The sequence below is a fragment of the Symphodus melops genome, assembly GCF_947650265.1.
Source record: "Symphodus melops genome assembly, chromosome: 9".
Taxonomy (NCBI): Eukaryota; Metazoa; Chordata; class Actinopteri; order Labriformes; family Labridae; genus Symphodus; species Symphodus melops.
In genome coordinates, this window is record NC_136699.1 from 17355954 (window position 1) to 17378034 (window position 22081).

Here is a 22081-nt window from a genome sequence, read left to right on the forward strand (position 1 = left end):
ATATCACATCTGTGTGGACTTCTCATCTCTCCTCTTTTGAACAGGCCCAAGGTGTGTGTTCAAAGGGTCTGTCTGTAATAATTATGTAAATTGTCAAACTGGATCATGACAATAAACTTCAATGATATTGCCGTCCTGTATCTGTGTCAGAAGACAAGAAGAGGAATTTGTCAATTGTTTGGAACTGTAGGCTAAAATTGGAGTCAGTTTGAATTTCAATGTATTGGTTTTCCTGTTCAATATTACTAATGTAACTGTTATGTGGTTGGTTGCTTTGATTTCATCTGGCAGCCAACGTTCCCTTAATTGTGTGACTTGGTATACTGACAAAGGTTTAGTTTCCTTATCAGTAAATTGTTGGCTCTTGATGGGATTAAACCAGCCTTTTAATCCATACATCACATCCTCCTTTTTGGTATCGAGCGCTGTTGGAGCAGTTCTCCATTGCACAAAATCAACCACACTGGGATCACACAGCACATGCCATGTGCTGTCAGTGTTCCCCTCCAGATGTGAATGTACACACTCTTATGTGGCCTCTTCCAGATGTTCGGTTTAATCAGGCACCTGCACATACATAGCTACTCACAAAGATGCTGAGGCCCCTCACAGCTACTGGTCAGACCTCTCATTAGTTTTACTGCCATCCACATCAAAGAAAAAGAGAGATTTGGTCCTTCTGGACTAACAAATTAGGTCCTGGTTTCAGTTTAAAGGGTGAGGTTTTGATTAGGTAGTCATTAACTGTTTTTTTACCGTGACTTGGTCTTCTCACGAGAGGAACTATTTAGACATACCTTCATGATGGGACGTCCTGTGCTGCTTCAGTGGTCTGTGGCACCCTCCAGTGGTCACAATACAACAATGTATTGCATACCAATTTATAGCAGTCAATAGTGGAAACGTCTTGATACTGAAAAATAATGTTTTCTAAGTCTAAATATCAATGAGTAAAATGATTACTAAAAGGTTGAGAAGTTGATTTAAATGATTAAATTCACTCAAACAATAATTTAATCGCATTGCATTAATAAAAAATAATAATAAGACAACACGTTATATGTGTGTGCATGCCTATAACAAATCAATTTATTTAGATTCAATTAAAAGCTTAGATAGCTTATCATTCTGTCTAACTGTCTGCCAACCTGCTGGCAGGCTGATTGCTCATTAGCAGTGTTCCAGAAAAAGCTAACCTTAGCAAGCTAATTAAATTACAAATCACACAAAGATAGTTGGGTGCCGTTGCAATGTGCAAGTGGCACTCACTTATTGCCATTTCCTGCAATAAAAGGATGGCAGATCATTTTCAGGTGTGGGGATAAGCTTTGGTATTTCTTTAGTTAGATTTTTTATTTTGTTTTACTTATATCTGTCAGTTGTTATTAAGTTGCTTTCCCAAGCTTCACAGTTTATGTATATTGTTTCACAATGTCAACTGTGTCCTCAGTTATTGTCATTAAAAAATTGCAATGCTTGTGTCAAAGCATGAGCTGACCAACAGTGAATGAAGAGCATGGTGAGCAATCTCAGAGTAAATGCTATTTTTATATATATATATATATATATATATATATATATATATATATATATATATATATATATATAAACAAAACTACTAAATAAGTTACAAATTACACTATTATTTGATCCAAGTTCTTGAGAGACTGTTTAACCAAAAAGTACCATGACAGTAGAGTTCCAGTTTTTAACACATTACTCACGTAATATGACTAAATCTAAATAAAACGTGATGAGGGCATGAAAAAATGTCAATACATGTGGAATATTTTTTATTTTTTTTATTTTTTAAAACATCATGTGCACCATTCAATATAACAGAAACACAATAATAAATTAAATATGAGGTTCTTTTTTTAAATTGCATTTTCAAGTTTTTGGGAGATATTTGTTGCAAAAGTACACACATCAGTAAATCAGTAAACATGTTGATTGGTGGTGCCTGTGCATTGCATCTGTGTATGATGTTCTTACCCTGTAAAAAAGGACAGCATTGTCATGAATCAATTAAATTAAGGAAATGATCTTAAGAGCACACACAAAAAAGGCAAAATTCTTTCATTTTTTCAAAAAAACGCATTATCCTAAGAATCATTTTTATTGCTTTGTTAAAGCAGCCTATTGGGCCAAACAGGAAGCAGCAAATGATCAACAACCAAACTATTGCTGTCTTCAGTTGCTATGTGAAAACTCAAATAACATTTCAGGCTAACATTAGACAGCCCCCTTTATACACTGTGTATTTAAAACCCAACAGGCTCCAGGAAGGCGACCTCAATCCTCTATTTCAGGATCTTTTCCCCCCCATTGGGGGTAGGTTAGAAAGATGTTTGTGGTAATAGTCAGGTGGAGTTGTATTGGGGCTTGCATTCATCCCTGTAGGGACATAATACATACTCTCTAGGTAACTCTGGTCCAGTGGTGGATGGTTCTGGGGCTCTGGCTTGGACCCCTGAGCAGAGGGATTCCTATAGCTGACCCCAGACCCACCCGGGTGCATTGTTGCTGCAGCAGAGGGCTCAGGATACCGAGGTGGCTGAAGTTCAGTCTGGGGGTGAGCTGGGGGAGGAGGAGCTGCATATGGCATGTACTGTGGAGCAGGGGCATACATGTTGGGGTTGGGGAGAGATGGGTAGGGAGCTGCTGAGGGAGGATACAGGCCTGAATGTGACATTGCTTGCTGTGGGATGAGTACTTCCACATATTGGCCAGTTTCTGGATCAAACAACATTTTCCTTAGCGGCTGAACAGGCACCTCAATATAAAAGTACTTCCCTGTTTCAGGATCCAGGAGCACTCTGCGAGGTGCTTGTCCATAGCTGTTCTCTGAGTATAAACTGGAGCTGTCACCCCCATATTCAGAGCCATATGAAGGCCCCAGGCTTTGAGGGCCACAAAGATACTGGGGATCCATAGGTGGAAGGTCAGGAGAGTGGCCATGGACAGGATCACTGTAAGGAGCCGCAGCCATGCCTGGGGGCTGTTGCTGGGGGGATCTGTGGACAGGGGCTCTTCGAGGGTCAATGTGCTGAGATGGTTGCAATGTACGTTCCACAGGGCAGGCATGCATAAGTGAAGGGTGGGGAGGACAGGGAGGAGGATGGTGAAGAGGCTGATACATGACTGGTGGTTGACTTGGAACAAGTGGACATGATTTTGGAGAGCCAGGCTGATAGGTCATTGTCTGAGGGTCTGGTCTGCACTGGTGTGAACGAAGAGGGGGCTGAGCAACTGGGTAGGGTAGTGCCTGGCCAGGAGAGTGTGTAGGGGCAGGAGGGGTGAGGTTATGAGGGCTGCGGTGATGGTGAGGGGGAGTGAGACCAGGGTGGGAAGGGCAGCCAGTAGTGCACGAACAGGGAGGAGGGCGGGTGAAGGGTTGGTATCGATTTGACCTCCTGGTGGTCAGATCTGGGAGCATTAAAGGACTGAAGCTTTCTCTGTCATCGTAGCTAGGAGGATCATCTGAGGCATAAAAATGCATGTCTTCTGTCCTCTGAGAGCGCTCACTTGAGAGTGAGCGTCTGAAAGTCTGGTGTGTGTATCCTGGCACTTGTGGTGTGGAAATAGGAGTCTGTTGTTTTGTATTGCTTGAAGCTACAGGCATAGCTTGTTCATGAGTATGTGCCGTTCTGGGATGTTGTGGTTGGATATCTTGATCCATAACAGCTGGCTGGCTTGGCTGGTTGCCTCCAGCTGACACAGGTGCAGGGACTTGGTTTGCATGTGGATCAGAAACTCCCTCAGGCTCTGAAGTTAAACCAGGGTCAGTCGATGATGTTTGAGCTACCAAGGTTGTGGCTTTTTCTGTATTACTAGAGCTTTGAAGGGGGGCGCTTGGCAGCTGACTTCTGTCAGTAGATGCATCTGTCTCAGATGATGCTGATGACTGATTTGATATATTGGTGATGGTGGTGGCCATTGTTTTGCAAGGTGGAGGTTTGATGCAAGACACTGCAGACACAGCCAGCTTTCTTGTACTGTGTGATGTCAATGTGGACTCATTTGAGATTTTTCTATAGATTGTGGGTGAGGACACTACTATTGTTTGAGACCGTTCTTCGCCTTGTTGCTTTACATTGGATGTTGTTGCAGATGATCTCTGTGGATCATTTGGCATTGCTCCAAAATCTACGGGTTTAAATTTGCAACTTGGTTTGGGAGGCACAACTGGCTTTTGGGAACTCTTTGCTATTGATTTAACTTCTATTGGTTGAGATCTGTTTTGTCCTGTAGGATTTGTGGACAGATCTTGCTTATGTGTATCTTTAGACAATGAATTCACCTCAATTGTATGAGGTCTGACTCTCCTTATGGCGGGGGACCTTGGGGGAAAAGTTGGATCAAGTCTTTTCACTGCTTCAAAATCACCAAGTTCCTTCTGTTTGGTAAGAGGCTGTGTTTGTTCATGCATACTCAAAAGCAGAGAAGCACTTTTTTGTTTTGCTGCATCTTTCACAGTAGGTTTGATGCTTACACCCTCATCTTCTTTGGTCTTTGTCAGGGTGTCTGCATTTTCAGACACTGCTGAGGGGCAAGACATGTTAGATGAGGCTGAAAAAGTCCTTTCTCTGTGATAATGGATTTGACCTGGATCTGTAGCTTGAAGGGGGATCTCAAGACAGTTTACATGCTTACGGGGAACTCCTTTACTTACAGGTGTACTCTCCTTGTCACCCACCACCGCTCCAATGTCAGCTTGGTAGCCTTTCTCCTTTAATAGCATGGAAACTGAATGACCACCAGTACCAGGGGTATTGCTAGGAGTAGCATTCCCAGGTGAGGGTGATGCAGCTGGAGCTTGGCTTTTTGTAGAAATCTCTTTCTGGGGTGAAGATGCAGATGCCTTGGTCTTGCTGGAGCCATCCCTTATCAACACTACAGCAGTGGACACTTCTCTTTCCTTACTGGGCTGTCTGGGGAGACTTCCCAGCATGGGAGGTTTTCTGTCTGTTCTAACAGGTTTGTCCTCATTGGCTGACAATTTATCCATTATTGTCACAGTCTCTTGTCTTACTGACACCATATTTTGATTATCTTGACATGGAGTTACAATTGCTGTATCTCTGCTTGTGTAATTCTGTGTGTTTGCATTTGATGACTCTATGCTTAGGTCAATGGGAAGTTTTGGAGAAGCCAGAGATTTGTCATCAAGGCTGTCTTGGGAGTCTTTCTTGTTGCAAGATATTTTATTTTTCTCATCTTTAGAGCATACAGCCCTATATTCTATTTGCATTGGCTGCGGACGAGACAGAGGATTTCTTCTTCGCTGAGGAGGAAATGATAAGGTTGGGTCTTTTACTTCCTCTTTCTGTTCCATTTTCCTCTCCAACCGGAACTCTTCTTCCCTGTCTTCCCTCCTCTTCACCTCTGATTCAACCTTTTCCATCATTTCCTCTTTCACTCTGTCCATGTTTTCTTCATTCGCAGTTGAAGACATTATAGGACCAGTTGCCTTGAAGGACAGATTATATGTGTTTTTTACAAGCCGTCTCACATCTCTTACTTTGTGGATGGGGACCTTAACTTGATTACTATCATTTTCTTCCTCTTCCTCTACTTTGTCATCAACACTGTCCTTTTTCCTTTCCTCCTTTTTTTGGAACAACTGATCTGGTGAAGAACCGGGCCTGTCGTCTGCCTCAGGGGTCAGGCAGACATTTAGAGAGGCTTTCTTTTTCTCCATAGCTTTGAGTGTTATCGCCTGTGTATTTGATGTATATGCTCCCTTGTCACCCTGTTGCAGTTGTTTATGATCCTCTGTGTTATCACATTCCGGGCCTCTATTCGTCATCCTGGCCTGCATACTGGTGTCTCTAGTTACAGAAGAAGCTACTGGGTTCCTGGCAGTGGCATTGGCTAACTCACCACTCTCATTTTCGCCCCATGTTTTACTGTCATTCAATACAGCAGTTCTTGAATGTTTACTATTAAATGGAACTTTCATTTCTGACTTGTTTTCAGATCTTGAGGTTGCGCTCCTGCATTCAGAATCAGCATCTTCACTCTCAGACTGTGAGAAAATCAAACTTCTGCTGCTGCTGGATGAACATGGCCTAATACTTGAAATCTCTCCAATGCTTGTTGTTGTTTTAGCTTCATCCTTTGTCTTTGGTTCTCCTTTCACAGAAAGAAACTCAGATGAAATACTGAAATCTGACTGTAGACTTGAACTCAGAGAAGGTTTTGGGGACTCTTTGAGTGATGACTCTACAATCTCTGTTGGTTGGCGGTTTTCGTCAAAAGAGGGGCTTACTTCTTCACCGGCCAGCTCATCCTCTTGTTTATCAAAACTTTGCATCTTCTTGGACAACACACTTTTGATAAGACATGTGGCCATCTTGGTTTTAGAACATGACTCATCCAGAGACACAGATTTCTGGAGTTTTGGTTTTCTTTCATTTTGTTGATTGGGCTCAGGATTGCATTCAGAAGGGTAGCAGTCTTGCATTGGTGCTGGTGTAATATTCTTTCTCATGCATGTCTCACTAGAATTACTCTCTAGAGATGGGCTTTCAGCCATAACAGGTACCCCAGGACTACTATTTTCACTGCTCTCATCTTGCTGCCCTTCAGCATTATTCTTTCTTTTCAGTTGGATCTGTCTCTTTGGCACACCTCTTCTCACCTTTCTAGAGTCTTCTCTTTCCACAGCAACATCTACACACTCAAAACTGCCCAACTCATTGCGCCTCAATGGATCGAGGCCATCGGAGAAGTATGTACATGGTTCCTGGAAGGAGAGCTCATCATTGTCAACTTTTTGAGCAGAACCCCCGAAGTCAGCATAAGCAAGCCCAGCAGCATTGACCCCAGCTGGGCTGTCCTGTGTAGAAGGTTGAGAAATGTTGGTAGATGAACGGTGGCTAGAGTTGTACATGTCAAGGTAATCTACCTCAGGGCTTGACAGGCTGCTGAAAGCCAGATCTGTTAACCACTTAACTTCATTATCTGCCTCATCAAGCTCACTTCCCATGCTGGAGCTGGAACTTCGGCCGGGCCTGTTTGAAGCGACACAAGCCACACGTCCCGGGGTCGTCTTCTTGCTCTGCAGAGTGGAAGGTCGAATCCGTCTACTAGGTCCAACACTCCTTGGATCTTGTTGGGAAGCAAGCTGACTGTATTGCTGTTGGCGTCTCGTGGCAAGCAAGCTCTCTGAATAGGATTGCACTGTTGGCAATCCCTGGCGAATCTCTCTGCTTGTGGGAGCTGTTCTGCGAGTCACAGGCCCTTTTCTATTCCTGGCAATGAATGACAGCTCAGCCTGTTCCTCTCTGTAACTGGCATCCCCCTGCCAACCCTTCCCCTTTTCATGAACCTGCTCCTCCCTTTTTCGCTCTCGATCCACCTCCCTATCGTTGAGCCTTTCCCTAACTACCTCTCTGTCTTCCTCCAGCTGCATTTGCTTCTCCATCTCCAATTCCATTCCTAGCCCGACCCAGAGAGCCTGACTATTATTGTCAATAGCAGCAACATTAGAGCTTTCCTTGTTTGTTACCACGTTCTTTAAATTACCACTATTTGAAGATGCAACAGCCTGAGAGGGGCTACAGTTTCTGTTCTTCCACTGTCTGTATGGCTTTTCAGGGGGTAAGATGTGGACAGGTGTAAACCTGGTGAGTGGGGGAGAGGGAGTTCGTCTTCTGTATTCATGGTGGGCCATGTCCTCTGTAAACCTCAACTTGTTTTCACGTTTTACACAGGTTGAGATCTGTTTTCTTGTGTGCTCAGGTTTACAAGCTGATTTAAATGAGCTAACACTTTCAGAATTCAAGGTATGAGTAGTGAATTTAGGCTGTGGTGCTTCCAGTCCTTGCAGAGGGGACTTAGAAGCAGCACTGTGCACAACAGAAAGGTTTGGAGTACCGCCTTGAGGTATGATTAGATTAGGTGAATCAGACCTTATTCCAATAGAAAGATTATAAGTTTCTTCTTCCTGAGAAATAGATTGTTTTACCTCAGAGAGAGGAGGTGTTTCCTCTCTCTCTGAGCTTTGGTGTTTTAGTGAACTGTCTATTTTTCCCTCAGCAAAGAAAGGTGAAACCGATTCAGGTGAATGAATGGCAACAACTGGGGAATGGCTTTTGTTTTCAACTGCTACTGATTTTTGTCCACAATCAAATGCGAAGGACGGTGACACACTCTCTTTTTCCAAATGTGTTGTGTATACAATTTCTTTAATATCAACTGAGGAAGAATTCTCCCCAATATCAGGTATATTATTTAGAAGAGAGGTGGGCTGTTTATAATGGCTTTGATGGTTATTCACTGTAGAGAGGTTATCTGGAGAAAGCTGATGATACTCCAGCTCAGAAGAAGGGGCAACTGGTGTTACCCGGGGGGAAAGACTTTGATACTTGTCAGGTGAGGGGGTTTGAATTCTCGCCTCAGGAGAGGGTGTTGAATGCTTTGGCTTTGGTGAATACGTTTGGTACTTGGGTTGATGTGTTACTTCAGGCTGCAGGGCAGAGCTTGAGAAGTCTGATATATGTGGTGAGTCTTCTGGTGTAGCCGTGGGTTCTGCTATACTGTTCAGTAAACTGTCTGTGGTCGGGGTAGGGGTTCTTGCTTCTGAGGACACAAGAGTCCTATCAGGCTTAGGTGTGGAGAGACGCTGGAGTTCTGCAAATGGGGGACTGTCCCTGTCCTCAGGCTGAATGACAGAGTAAGAAATTCCAGTGATATGAGGGGATGAAGTGAGGTTTCTCAATGAGGCCGAATCAAAGTAAGACTCTGGGAGGGGAGAGGCTGATGTGGACTTAACCTCAGAGGACCAATCTCTTCTACTGAACTCAGGTGAAAATGCTGTAATCTTGATTTCAGGTGATGGACCAGTACATCTGAGCTCAATGGGAGAGCAGTTATGAGTAACTTCAGGTGATGGTGATAAACTGTAACTTATTACAGGTGAAGACACCTTTGTCTCGATTTCAGAAGGTGTTGAAAGGTGTCTTATTCTATGAGAAGGGCCAGGAGAGGGACTTCTTGATCCAGTCTTAGCTGGAGAAATAGTACCAATCAAGCAAGGTGAGGAAGCTGTGTTTATTACTCCAGATGAGACACTACTCTGCACAAGCTCAGGAAATGTTGCTGTAGAAATGATAGGTGAGGGAGGTGTATACCGTGGGGCAGATGTAGGCACAGTACTGATGGGTTCAGTTAATAACCTCGTATCTTGGCTCTCAGGGGTAGTAGTCCTATATCTTCCTGCAGTGGGAGAATTTGGAATCAGCTCTGGAGTTTGAGAAGAAGCTTCTCTATCAGGGGTAGAGCCTCGGCTGAATAGATCAGGCAAGGAGATCCTCCTTCTTAGCTCTGGAAAAGGAGATGATGCTTCAGTATCAGGGGAGTAGGACCCTTCTCTCTCAGAAGACTGAGCTGATAAATCTCTTGAAAGGGGTGATAATTCTGTACCACTGAAAGAAGGTAAAGGAGATGAAACAGTGCCACAAGATTTAAAGCCTGATTCTGAAAAATCTGGAGAATAATCTTTTAATGTGCACTCAAATGGCTCAGATAAGGGACTTCTGTTTTGACTAAAGTAGCTGATTTGTGGTTCAGGTGAGACTTGTGCTACTTTGACCTCAGCAAAAGATTGGGGATTTGATGATTCAGAGAACAAATTGACACAATTTCTAGGCAGAGGGGAGGAACTTGAAGTTAAACACTGATATAAGGGATTATTGTGGTTATCTTTGAGGGAAGGGGAAATTCTACTTAATTCATCTTCTGAATAAGCCTGCCTGGGATTATATTGTGATGTTGAACATCTTTTTTCAACTGAGGGTGAAGATGAGGATGATGCTCTTCCAACAGGACTAAGGGTGAAGGAGCTGTTATGTCCAGGGGATGGGGTTCTCTCACCAGTGGTGAGGGTGTCAGATGATGGGGTAACTGCACTAAGCTGGGGTATGGGGGATTTGCTTTTTGGTTTTAAATTTGGTTTACTGTCCACAGAAACTTCTGGGAGACCCGAGTTCAGACCTGTGCCCTCTGTCTGTGTTTTTTGTGAAGAATCGCTCTGCAATGTGGGGCTGTGAAGCCTTTCTCTTGAATCTTCAAAGCCTTCCTCTCCTTCACTGGAGCCGTGTGCAGTGTGATAAGAACCTGATGAGTCGTTCAGATCATCCACCTGGGATGTTGCAGCAGCTGTCCCCTCCAACTCCCTCTGAGGAAGGACAAGAGGCACTCCAGCAGGGCTGCTGGAAAGAGAGGGTGGCTCACAGTCGTCTCCAAAAATGTCACACAGGCAGGTGGTCTCTGAAATGGCACTGCTTTGATTTGGGACGTTAATGATGTCAAAGATTTCAACGTGGTTAGGGGTACCGTCACGGTGGCACAAGGAGAAAGTACGGGGCGCAGTTCGCAGGAAGGAGTAGCTGTCCCCCTGGAGAGTCCAGCTGTCCATCGCTTGTCCACCAGCTCCAAGTTATCACTGTGGCCGATCCAGTCTGCTTTTATAGTCTGCTCTAGGCTCTGTTCCTGGACTGGAAAAACATAGGTTCATCTGGAGTGTGTGTAGCTTAGTCATTTATATAATCAGTAACTGATAGCTTGCCAACAACAAATAGCTTTAAACCATCAAATATTTGGGAATATCTACAGTTCAAAGAGTAACTGTAAACCTCCAAAAGGTCTTCAGACCATTGATATAACTATGCTACTATGCCTTAAGAGACAGGAAATAACTTGAAATTGTAAAAAGAGAATATATCAAATACACTTGCTGTAATAAGTATTACTCGAAATGCACTGTACACGTGCTCTCATCAGGATATGAGATGAGCAACGTCTTTTGAATGCCATACTAGTTTTTAATATCTTACAAATATCCAAAGTGACAATTTATCTATATTACCTTTGACAACCATATAAACTTTACGAATAGCACAACTTTGGGTAGAACTGAACTCAAGAAAGACAGACTGCTTCGTCAGCTCATAAAGAAAGACAGAATGATTGGTACTGTACCTTTGGCCGACGGTGGGGCTTTCCTTCGGGCATTGAGTTTCTCTCTATGTTGCAATATCTGCTCCTCATTCAAGGAACTGTCTCTTAATTCCACAGCTGAATCCAGGACTGAGCAACTTGGTACAACTCACTCTAACAGTGCAGCAGCTCCGGCTGGACAACTTCAGAATGCAAAAGACAGTGCTGTGTACCTCACTTGAATAGAAAAAGCAAAGAGAGGCATCTTCGTCAGGCCCATTTCATCCTCCAATGCTCCCATCTCTATTTCTGCCCCTCCCATCTGAGCTTGGCTTAGGGAAAATGCTTACAGAGTCTAGTCTTTTTTCTTCTCCAGACAAGAGTTTGTCCGGATATTGGCTATCCCGTGTGTGCTGGGCTGGTGAGCAGAGCTGGGGGTGGGTGTATGGGTTTATAGTTAGCAGCAGGTGCTGGCCCAGCCAGGATAGATGAGTGCGCCAGGAATCTGACACTTACAGCCAGCTCAGTCACAGGGCATCCCTATATTTAGACCCATACTATCAAGGCCAGATAGCCATAGCTTAAGCTTTTTGTCTGGGCCGAGTGAGTAAAAAAATGGAAAATACCCAGCTCTAGAACAGTCCAAACACTGTGCACTGATATTTTTGTTTAAATTTTCACATTTTACTCTATTCATTTTATTTGGACACATATACTGTATAAGGTAATAGGGTGTTAATGCTACTGTGTAGCTGAAGAACCACAGGTCAAAGGTTGCCACAGACCACCTGACTTTGACAGCTATTAATAGTTCTCAAATGTTTAAAGTAATTTCTTTTTTACTTTCTTTAATGCTTGATTATTTTAGCTTCCCAAACAACAGGTGAAAAAAAGCTCATCTATAAAATGGCAAAAATAAGAACAATACTCCAATGGTGATCAAGTTATTTTACTGTACTAATTATTATTGTCACATCATTTTTTTGTTGCAGTGCCCTTTAGCCATGTTGAGGCTGTCTGGTCATGTCTGATTATATTGAATTTCGATAAACCCTCTCTCCCTGACCTAATACCTAATGGGATTACCATTCATGCTCAGTGATTAAATCATTCAGGGCAAGCCAGAGAAAAATCTTTGATTGCATTCCCGACCGAAAGTTGCATAAGGCTGTGACTAAGGATTTATTGTACTGTAATATCATATGAAAAAGTTTAAATATCATCCAAACTGTCAACAATCTCTAAAATAGGTTTCATAACAATTACCTGTATTCACTGCACTTATTTATTTAAATAAGTGCTATGTAAATGGCTAGATATACAGAGTTCTTGACCTTGATGGAGTTTTGTATTATCACTCATTTCACAGAGTTATAAAAGCTGTAATTTAATAAACCATGAACTCCTTATTGTTTAGACGTGTGTTAATAGACTCAAGATACCTTTTCAGGACATGCGCCAAATGATTTCATATTTCACTGAGGCTCTGATGGCATTAACAAACATGAATTATTCCTCTGAACAGTAAATAACGATATATGATTATTAAAATATCTATTAAAATTATTGATGGGTATATGGGTATATTAAAAGTATACACAAGTTTATTGTGTGGTTAAAAACCCACAATTAAATTACTTGAAAAATGGAGCAAAAGAAGATGATAACATGAAAACATGATATTAAAGAAGAATAAGGTTGGAAAAGGTTGTGCAGCATAAAACATGTGTACTTATATATGTACAGCAGGCTGGTATAGGAGATAGTTTGAGCTGTAGAGAGATCAGATAAATTGAGGAGGAGAACTAAGAGGGAAAGAATGATGAGCACCTCAGCAATGGGGAGCTTTGGTCCACACCACTGATAGATTAGTCAGCCTGCTCCAATCCAAAGACCTCACCCACACCTCACTATCAGCAATGCAACACTCATTTCAGCAGAAGCGGTGCATCATCAGTATGTCACATTTTGCAAAAGTATTAAACCTTTGAAGACAAGAAGACTGATAGACAGGCTGATGTATGTAAAGCAAAGGTACATGTTGTTTTACAAATACTATCCTTCTATGTGATAAAAAATAAACTTGATTTACCATGTCACATGGTCCTACTCAAGGGAACAGTCTCACGATGTTGAAATGCTGGTTATTGTGGCATACAGTAAAACTATGTAATCCCATATACTTTTATTTTAACTGACCTAGTTGCTCCCTTACGTTGTGTTCAGGTTGTGGTCATGCGCCACGTCTACAAGCTGCATGTCTCAAATTAACTTGCTGCATGTTTTGTTAGTTATGATAGAAACACAATGAAGACACTAAGGTAAACTGTGTTTCTAGCGGGGTACTTTATTTAATTTCATCTGGGAATAATATCCACTACTAACTCTGGACTGACCTACTTACAAGATGCACTGCAGATGATTAAAGGGATACTTCACCCATTTGCATGAAGCTTTGTATCATTAGAAACATGGTAGTAGTGTTGAATGGTCGTGAATCCAACCCTCATTTTGCCCTGAGACGAGAAAAATATGTTTTTCTTTGCTTGAAAGTTTTCTTCATGTGATGCAATATGACGCTTTTTTGCATCACATGAAGAAAACTTTCAAGCAAAGAAAAACATATTTTTCTCGTCTCAGAGCAAAATGAGGGTTGGATTCATGACCATTCAACACTACTACCATGTTTCTAATGATACACAGCTTCATGTAAATGGGTGAAGTATCCCTTTAAGACTTGACCTGCTGAAACATTGCTATATATGAAAGTTTCTGCAAATAGAGACGTAACATAGTTTACATGAGCTTCCCTTTGGTCAAGAAGACATTATGGGTTTTTTTTACACTCGCTTACAAACTCCACAGTATGAAATATGACATACACGTCTGATTTAATAAATAAATGTCGCATGATACTCGAGAGCTGTCTGTGTTGGATAGCGCATGACAGAAGGCTTTTATTTTGAAATGTTGAGTGAACAATGCGACACAGGAAGTTCCGCATTAACACGGCTGCTGAAGTGTTGCCATAACAGGCAAGCGGCTAACGCTAATGTTTGCTAACTAATTAGCAGAATAGGTGAGTGGTATTTGTTTAAACATTTCATACATTTACGCGGAAAGGTGAAAGCTACTTTACGTGTTAAACCAACAACAAAATGGTGACGGCAACCGGGTTGTCATTCTTTTTTGAGATTATTTGGGCCTTGTCAGTCAACAACTGGCCAAAACCTATTAGCTAGACTAGCATGGGTTACCCTTTGTGGCTAGCCAGCCGCTGTCACACCGTTTGTTTATGTTAGCTGTTGGATAGCTGGTATTACTTTTCTAAATTAGATAATCCAATTACACTGCAAACTCTAACTAAAATGTGCCCATCTGTCCCGAGTAGACAATGAAAGCTTTCATTGTTAGTTTTAAAATAAAGTCTGCGTGTAAACAGGTTAGCTCTGTTAGCTCGGTGGACGTTTTCTGATGTCGGTGAGTTTCAGCAAAGACATTAACGAGTTGTGTTTCAAACAGGATAGTAAGGGTTTCTGTGATGACACCAGTAGCCAAATAAAGCCTTTGGTGAGTCTTTATTTAGCTGATGATTACTTTGACTTTTTAAGACGCTAGTGGTGAGATGGTAAACAGCAGGCCGCAGAGTGATGTTGTGGAGTGACAGCAGGCCAAACTTTTAATCTGGGCGGTGTTGTGTTGCTTTGTTTTCTCTCTTGATAACACCCTTTATATCAGTGGCTAAAGGTAAGTTTAGCATTGCACCTAAGACCTTGGGACTGTCATCTGTATGACCATTATGTGAGTGTCAATATAAAAGAAGATTAACCAAATCCTGGAGACCATGATGGTTAATATTACTGCAAACTACAGACTGAACTTAAAATACATTAGGTGGTTAAGTCTGACCCTGATATTAGATGGGCTTATGGACAGTAAGTAATAGTTTATTTTTCACAAGAGAAGACGTTTTTTGAGGTTCTTTTAAATTATATTTGTCACGTAAAGTACCCAGAAATGTTTCTCATTGCAGCAGCTTGTTTCCTTGTACTTTGTGACTATTTTTTATAGACAAAAAAACAGTAGTTATGATACAAAAATGAGGGGAATTTATGTTTCAGTTTCAAGTTGTCAGTCAGACAAACCAAACAACAATGGCAAAGAAGCGACAAATAACTACAATGAACATTCATAGTTTCTTCCATATAGAAAATGTAAAACCTGTTTTAAACCCTTTGGTTTGGTAAAGCTGTTTGCCTCATAAAACAAGTATAACTTTGACATTTATATTAGTTTCTGTATTAGATCTTATTCCTTCTTGTTGTGTTTTCTCTTTTAGGTGTTGTTGTTGTTGTGTGCGTGAGTGTTCCAGTCTGAACCATGGAACAGTGTGCATGTGTGGAGCGGGAGCTGGAGAAAGTGCTCCATCGCTTTGTGATGTACGGCCACCAGTCTGAGGAGAGGCTAGATGAGCTCCTGCGCAGTGTGTGTGAGATACGAGGACAGCTAGTGGCTTTCGGTAAGGCTACCTGACACTCATATCATATTTGGTTATAGAATAATGTATTCTCATTTTATTTTGGTTCACATTTTCTTCAGAAACAGAAGTTGTGCTTTGTAACTGATTTAGTTGAACCGTTTTCTCTCCTTCAGGGGTACAAGATGCAGACTTATCAGTGCTGTCACAGACTATGGCACAGTGTTGTAAGAATATCAAAGAAACAGTGCAGATGTTAGCCTCCCGACACAAGGACATCCATGGCAGCGTGTCAAAAGTGGGAAAAGCCATTGACCGGGTAAGGACAGTCGATCACTTTACTTGTATTGTATCATTCATGCCATGTGCTAACACTAATACTTTTCTCTGCAGAATTTTGATGCAGAAATCAGTGCTGTGGTCGCAGAGACAGTGTGGGACACACCAGAGAGACAGAAGTACCTGAGTGAGACTATTGTGGAGCACCTGTACAGACAAGGGATGCTCAGTGTAGCAGAGGATCTTTGTCAGGTAGACATCTTGAACAGATGTTTCTGGTTTAAACAAACAAAAATGGCATTAAGATGAAATGTATAAATGCAAAACAATTGGTTCAAACATGATCAATTCTTCTGTCTAATTAATGATGCAATTCTGATCATTTAAAATGCCCCTGTCTGTTTTTTAGGAGTCCGGTGTCGTTATAGATATGAGCATGAAGCAGCCTTTCCTGGAGCTCAACAGAATCCTTGAAGCACTGAGGATGCAGGACCTCAGGCCAGCATTAGAGTATGTTTCCTTTTTTCTTTTTGTCATTACCTTTTAAATAGACCGTCACTATCTAATTAAAGAGAAAAAATATGTCTTGACTTTTTACACACATATATATAGTTTAAGTGAAAATAAGCTTTAACAATCATAAAGTTGCTGTGTCAGGGTTCTAACTCCTCACACTTTGGGGACTCTCAGGCATCACAGTACAAGTTACCTCTTCTATGAAACCAAAATACCTGAGGCATTTGAATTGAGAATTAAACATTTCCCAACATGTAACACCCAAAAGCTCTTGATCTTATTTATTTCAACATAGTTAACTGTACTTATTAATGTCTTAGGTGGGCGGTGACGAATCGGCAGCGACTTTTGGACCTGAACAGCAGTTTAGAATTCAAGTTGCACCGCTTGTACTTCATCAGCCTGCTCGGTGGTGGAATCAGCAACCAAATGGAGGCCCTGCAGTACGCCAGGCACTTCCAGCCATTCGCCTCCCAGCACCAGAGAGGTACACATGATACTGTAAAATGGCATCAATGTGGTGTTTGAAACTCAAGCACACAGGGATGCTAAACCAGAATTCTGTTTAAATTGTTTTTCTTAAACCTGATATCTTCTTTAGTCCCTTTCTTACAGCCCGTGTGACACTTGGGTTTGTATGAAAGCAATCAAGTAGGAATGGAAGTCTCATTAAGCAAATACATGGTTATTTAGCCTGTCACCATAAAAAAAAAATGGGGTGGGGATATTTCAACACCTGCACTTTTTTGTCTCTAGATATTCAGATCTTGATGGGCAGTCTTGTGTACCTGCGTCATGGCATCGAGAACTCTCCGTACCGCAGTCTGCTGGAGACGAATCAGTGGGCAGAGATCTGTAACATCTTCACCAGGGATGCCTGTGCTTTACTTGGCCTTTCAGTAGAGTCTCCGCTCAGTGTTAGGTTAGAAAACCATGAACATCACAGCAGACATACTCTTTGATTTCCTTTGAAACTCCATACATTTCTACCAAAGTTGATAATAAAGTACAGACAATAATGCACAAGATTCAAGCCTGTTTTCTTGAGTCAAAGGTGATCAATGCTGCTGTGTCTGTTTCTCTGCAGTTTTGCATCCGGCTGTATGGCCCTGCCAGTGCTGATGAACATCAAGCAGGTGATCGAGCAGAGACAGTGCAGTGGAGTCTGGACGCACAAAGACGAGCTGCCTGTAAGGCCATCTGAAAGTCCTAAGTGGTTTCAACACTTCTTATTTGTCTCTTCTGCCATTTAATTGACTCCTGTCTGGTTATTCAGATCGAAATTGACCTGGGAAAGAAGTGCTGGTACCACTCTGTGTTCGCCTGTCCGATCCTTCGACAGCAGACCTCAGAGAGTAATCCTCCCATGAAGCTAATCTGTGGACACGTCATCTCCAGAGATGCCCTCAACAAGCTGACTAATGCTGGGAAGTAAGTCACCCTCAAATATTCATAGTAAAAAAAATCTAAATCTGTTTACATAAAAAATAGATGTGACTCACTACACTAATACAGAAAGTCAGCAGCCAAATTAGCATTTTAAACGAGACCTACGAAAAAAAGCATGTCAAAAATGCAAACACGGAAGTTTGACACTTTATTTTTATTTCTCAATTTTTATGCAATAAAATGTACAAGCCAGCAGTGTTGCAGTACATTGGTAGGTAAAGTAAAAGTAAAAAAAGAAGGCAGATACAGTAACATGACATACAGATGTAGCACACAGAGACGGAGCTGTGTAACAAAAAAGTTGGAAATCTTTTTTCTTTCTACTGTCTTTTCTTGACTTTTATGTTAAAAACAGACATTATACATTATACACGTTCATGTGGCCATATCAGAACACAAGCATCCAGCATAGGATGTAAAAGGGAATAGAGTAATGTGCATGAAGGGGAACGAGTCTCCCTAAACAACGAAACAAACACCCCTTATAAAATATAAATAAATAAACATAAATGAAGGCATAAAGAGAACTAAATAGAACTAAAATAGGGAAAATACTACAAACTAGAAAGAAAGGGTCAAATCGATGTCAGGATTAGACAAAAATATATTTTTTGTGGTTGGATTATATTTTTAGAAATGAATCGGAAAAAATGAATAATTAAGAAAATTACGATGGTGATTGAGAATCACTTCGCACATTAAACTATCGAAGCACACATTGTTACTATGGACATGTAGACTGTAGTTCTGGACATACACAGATCAACTATAACATGATAATGTTACTGTTACTGTATCCATTTCTTCTTCGTTAAATTTAAATATATAGCGGGCTACACTGTTGAGCTGCTATGATGTCACACTATTTCGTGGCTATCTCCATCTGGCTAACACTCGGCTTATCAAATAAGGCTACGGTTGGCCGTAGAAATGCAAGTTCAGAGTTCACTGTACCAAACTAAACCAAACTGGACTGCTGGGTGGAAAGGGGGCTTAAAAGAAATGACAGGGTTAGGGGCGCTCAAGGCTCATTGATGTGGGTTAGGGGCAAAGACTGTCCTGTGTGGTCAGATCCAACAGAAGAGCTACTGCAGCTCAAAGTGCTGTAAAAGTAAATACTGGTTCTGAAAGAAAGGTGTCAGAACACACAAGCGCATCACAGTTTGTTGTCAACAGGGCTGCATACCAGTCAGGGCGCACAGCTAAAAGCACCTACAATGGTCTTGTGTGCTGCAGAATTGGACCACAGAGTATTGGAAGAAGGTGGCCTGTAGGAACACAACAATAAGGTCAAGGTGTTCCCGTGATCTTAAACCCAAAGAGCCTCTGTGGGAAGTGCAGGACAAACAATGTGATACAGAGAGGCCCCACGTCACAACTTACAGCTCTTAAGAGTATCTGAGACCTGATGTCTTGGTGCCAGATACCACAGCACACCTTCAGAGGGTCTAGTGGAGTCCATGTCTGGTCAGGTCAGGGCGAAACAGCCTTGACTTGATGAGAGAGGCACCTACACAGTGTTAGACAGGTGGTCATAAAGTTACGACTGATCAATGTAAGCACCAACTTTACGAACATGCCCCACAAGATTGCAAATAAACTGGATAACCCTCTGTGAGTGGTTCCTCGTAGCTGAATGCTAATACGTTCATCAAACAAGGCGATGAAGGATTGCTTGTTACCTGTCTTGAATGGTTTTTTTAATGTGATTTTATAAATGGATCAACTTTGAACTCGTTAGTTTTTCTCCTGTTTCAGTGCAGCTTGTACCCTGTTCCCCCTCCTCTGTCTCGTCCTCAGGTTGAAATGTCCGTACTGCCCCATGGAGCAGAATCCGTCACACGCCAAGCAGATCTACTTTTGATATCGCACACTCTCCTCCTCGAGTAAGGATGAAGTTCCCTGGAGCTCTTTGCTTTTCCAGGACCATTTGCTCTGGCCCTTTTTCTTCTGTCCCTGGCCTCTTGGCCTATTTCTGTAAGAATTAAGGTTTTATCCCAGCGCTCCTCCGGACAGCCTTGGCCACCCTTTAAACCCACCTCGGACCATCCAACTTTGCGTAGTATACAGAGAGAGTCCAGCGGGGAAGGTCCGACTGCAACCTTGTAGTAAAGTGAGTCAGTAATGAGAAGCGCCTCACAAAGAAGCACCTCAGAAAATGGATCATTCATTGAAAGTCATTTGCAAATGCCTGGAAAGTTATAGGCTTATCTTTTTAAGGTGTGTTCTACATGATGTTTGTTTTCTTTGCTTTAGCGACTGTTTGAGTTGGATGACTGCTTCCTTTTTTTTTTCTTTTTCTTTTTGTGACAGAAGCAGCTGAATGGTTCAGGATGGGTGAGTGTGGGTATGAATGTCATAGATCAGCAGTTTCTGATTTCAGAAGGTAATAAACTTCTATTTAACACAAAGAAAACTACAGAGAACAAATGGTGTTGAAGCTGTATTATTTACAGGTAAAGGGACATGTGGAGGGCTATCTTGAGTTGAACTCTATTGTGACCCTGGTTACTTCCTAATGTTATAAAGGCCTCACGTAGCTTGAAAGTCACTGTTGGATGATGTTGATCAGTTGAAAAATTTCACTCATCAAAGGTGGAACAGCTTTTTGGTTTTTTTCTTTTTGGACTGACTGCACCAGCAAGATTTTCCTCATTGTAGATGCCATTTGTCTTGTTCCATGTATGTATTTAACAATGACTAAAAGGAAACAAAAAAAATATATACTACTGTGAAATGTGCTTTGTTTCTACTTTTCATTGCAACTGCCACATGTAAAATAGTACATTAAACTAAACCGCAAAATACATTTCTCAACCCTGCTGCGTAGCTTTCACAACTAACGTGTGGACCGTTATCAGCTCTGTTGTGCCATCACGTCACTCGGACCCGAGTTGTGTACCTTAAGCTTGCACACCGTGTGATTTGGAGATGTGAAGTGGTGTGATGGTAGCCGTATGGTCTGACTTGCAGTGGCTGTAGGCTTGTGATTCAGCTTTACTCGTCGTGGGTGGGGACGTCCTATTAGCATTGTGGCTGTTGTTTACTAATATACAGTACTTAGAAAATGCCTCTGCTGCGTAGGGTTTTTGCTTTTATTTCAGAGTGAGTCAGAAAAGAAACCATATAAATCCATACATTTCCTCAGGGCTCATTGTTACAGTTCATACCACACTTTGCAGTTAGTATTAAAGGTGTAGATTTATTTATGGAACAAATCTTGACTTTAAACAAAGATTACACAGATTCTGCTATAAAGGCTTATAGTTTGGGTGTTACAGGACTTTGTATATATTATTCAGCTGGTGATGCGTGTACATACACTTGGGGAAAGCGCGTCACAACGTCTAAGGCATTTGTATGTAGAATACGTGTAGTGCGAGTTCCCGTTGTCCTCTTCACAATCGTGATGTCAACTCACACTCGAGTGAGGCTCATTTGTTCAGCGGTGCACCAGCGTCGCTCACACAGACGACGCAGCTTCACACTCGGTTTATGTTAAGAGTTCAGCAAACGCCTTTTATCTTGGTTTCATTTGGAAGGGGTTAAAGCACATGTTTTGAATCTCCTCAGTTTTTCCTTCTTTCTTTGACAATCATTCATCGCCCCTCCGAGTGTTCTTTCAGATAGACTGCTTGCGCTTCACCCTCCTGGTATTCATTTTGTTGAATTATGATTATTTTTTTCTTTCTGTTTTTGTGTGCGCAACTTTTATTGTAAATATTTATCCTCTAACATGTTTCATATACTTGCATCTGAAATGAAAAATAAAAATTTATACTCCAAGGGGATATTGGAGGTGTGTACTGACCTGCTCTGACCATAACTAAGTGACCTGTTCCTTTGTGGTTGTGGAGCTGCCCAGCTCTCCTTTCATCACCACTTGGTGGAGCTATTGTTGTGTTTTTCACACACTGATCTAATAGACTTCATTTCTATTCATCTCAGGCCAAAGGTTTGAATTTGAATGATTTCAAAATGGTCATTTGCCACATTTTGTAGTTCCTGAATGAATAAGCACTAAATTGAGTAAGCGTGTTAATTTATCAGATAAACGGCATTGCTGGTATTTTGCACTGCATCCCTCCTACATGGAGAACGATAACGTTTGAGGTTTTCTCATCCCACTTCTGCAAGACACTCGAGCGGTGCAGTTATATTAAGCCCGAGTTTATATAATGTTTTAAATGCCAAAGTAGGGGCCATGTGAGTCAGCTCCAGCTCTCAACTGTTAAGTTTATGAACTGACATAAAAAAAATACATCTGTTATAGACCTGCCTGTGCTTCTCTTCCATTGCACATTATCTAATGTAGTATATTTTCTCTCACTTGTGCATACTCGTAAGCACTATGCGTGGATAAGAAAAAGTGTGAAAGCTTCGTTCCAGCCAAGGTGTCCTTCACACTTTGTT

At 41.7% G+C, this 22081-nt stretch overlaps 2 protein-coding genes across 3 annotated transcripts; one reads left to right on the forward strand and one right to left on the reverse strand.

The window, feature by feature from the left end:
- Positions 1-1790: 1790 nt before the first annotated feature.
- On the reverse strand, positions 1791-11347 carry LOC306829877 (uncharacterized protein). Its single transcript, XM_079353079.1, has 2 exons — positions 10990-11347; positions 1791-10505 (listed from the first exon to the last, which is right to left on the reverse strand). Exon 2 carries the CDS (start codon positions 10424-10426, stop codon positions 2309-2311), a length of 8118 nt encoding a protein of 2705 aa, XP_079209205.1. The 5' UTR covers positions 10427-10505; positions 10990-11347; the 3' UTR covers positions 1791-2308.
- A 2553-nt stretch (positions 11348-13900) lies between these two features.
- Positions 13901-21459, forward strand: rmnd5b (required for meiotic nuclear division 5 homolog B). Of its 2 annotated transcripts, none has more exons than XM_079352832.1 (10): positions 13901-14030; positions 15287-15466; positions 15601-15743; positions 15818-15955; positions 16113-16213; positions 16540-16706; positions 16976-17141; positions 17307-17409; positions 17496-17650; positions 19469-21459. In XM_079352832.1, exons 2-10 carry the CDS (start codon positions 15328-15330, stop codon positions 19530-19532), a joined length of 1176 nt encoding a protein of 391 aa, XP_079208958.1. In that variant the 5' UTR covers positions 13901-14030; positions 15287-15327; the 3' UTR covers positions 19533-21459. The 2 variants fall into 2 exon arrangements, with proteins under 2 accessions (XP_079208958.1, XP_079208957.1); XM_079352831.1 differs by having other exon boundaries at positions 13902-14026.
- The last annotated feature ends 622 nt before the right edge of the window (positions 21460-22081 follow it).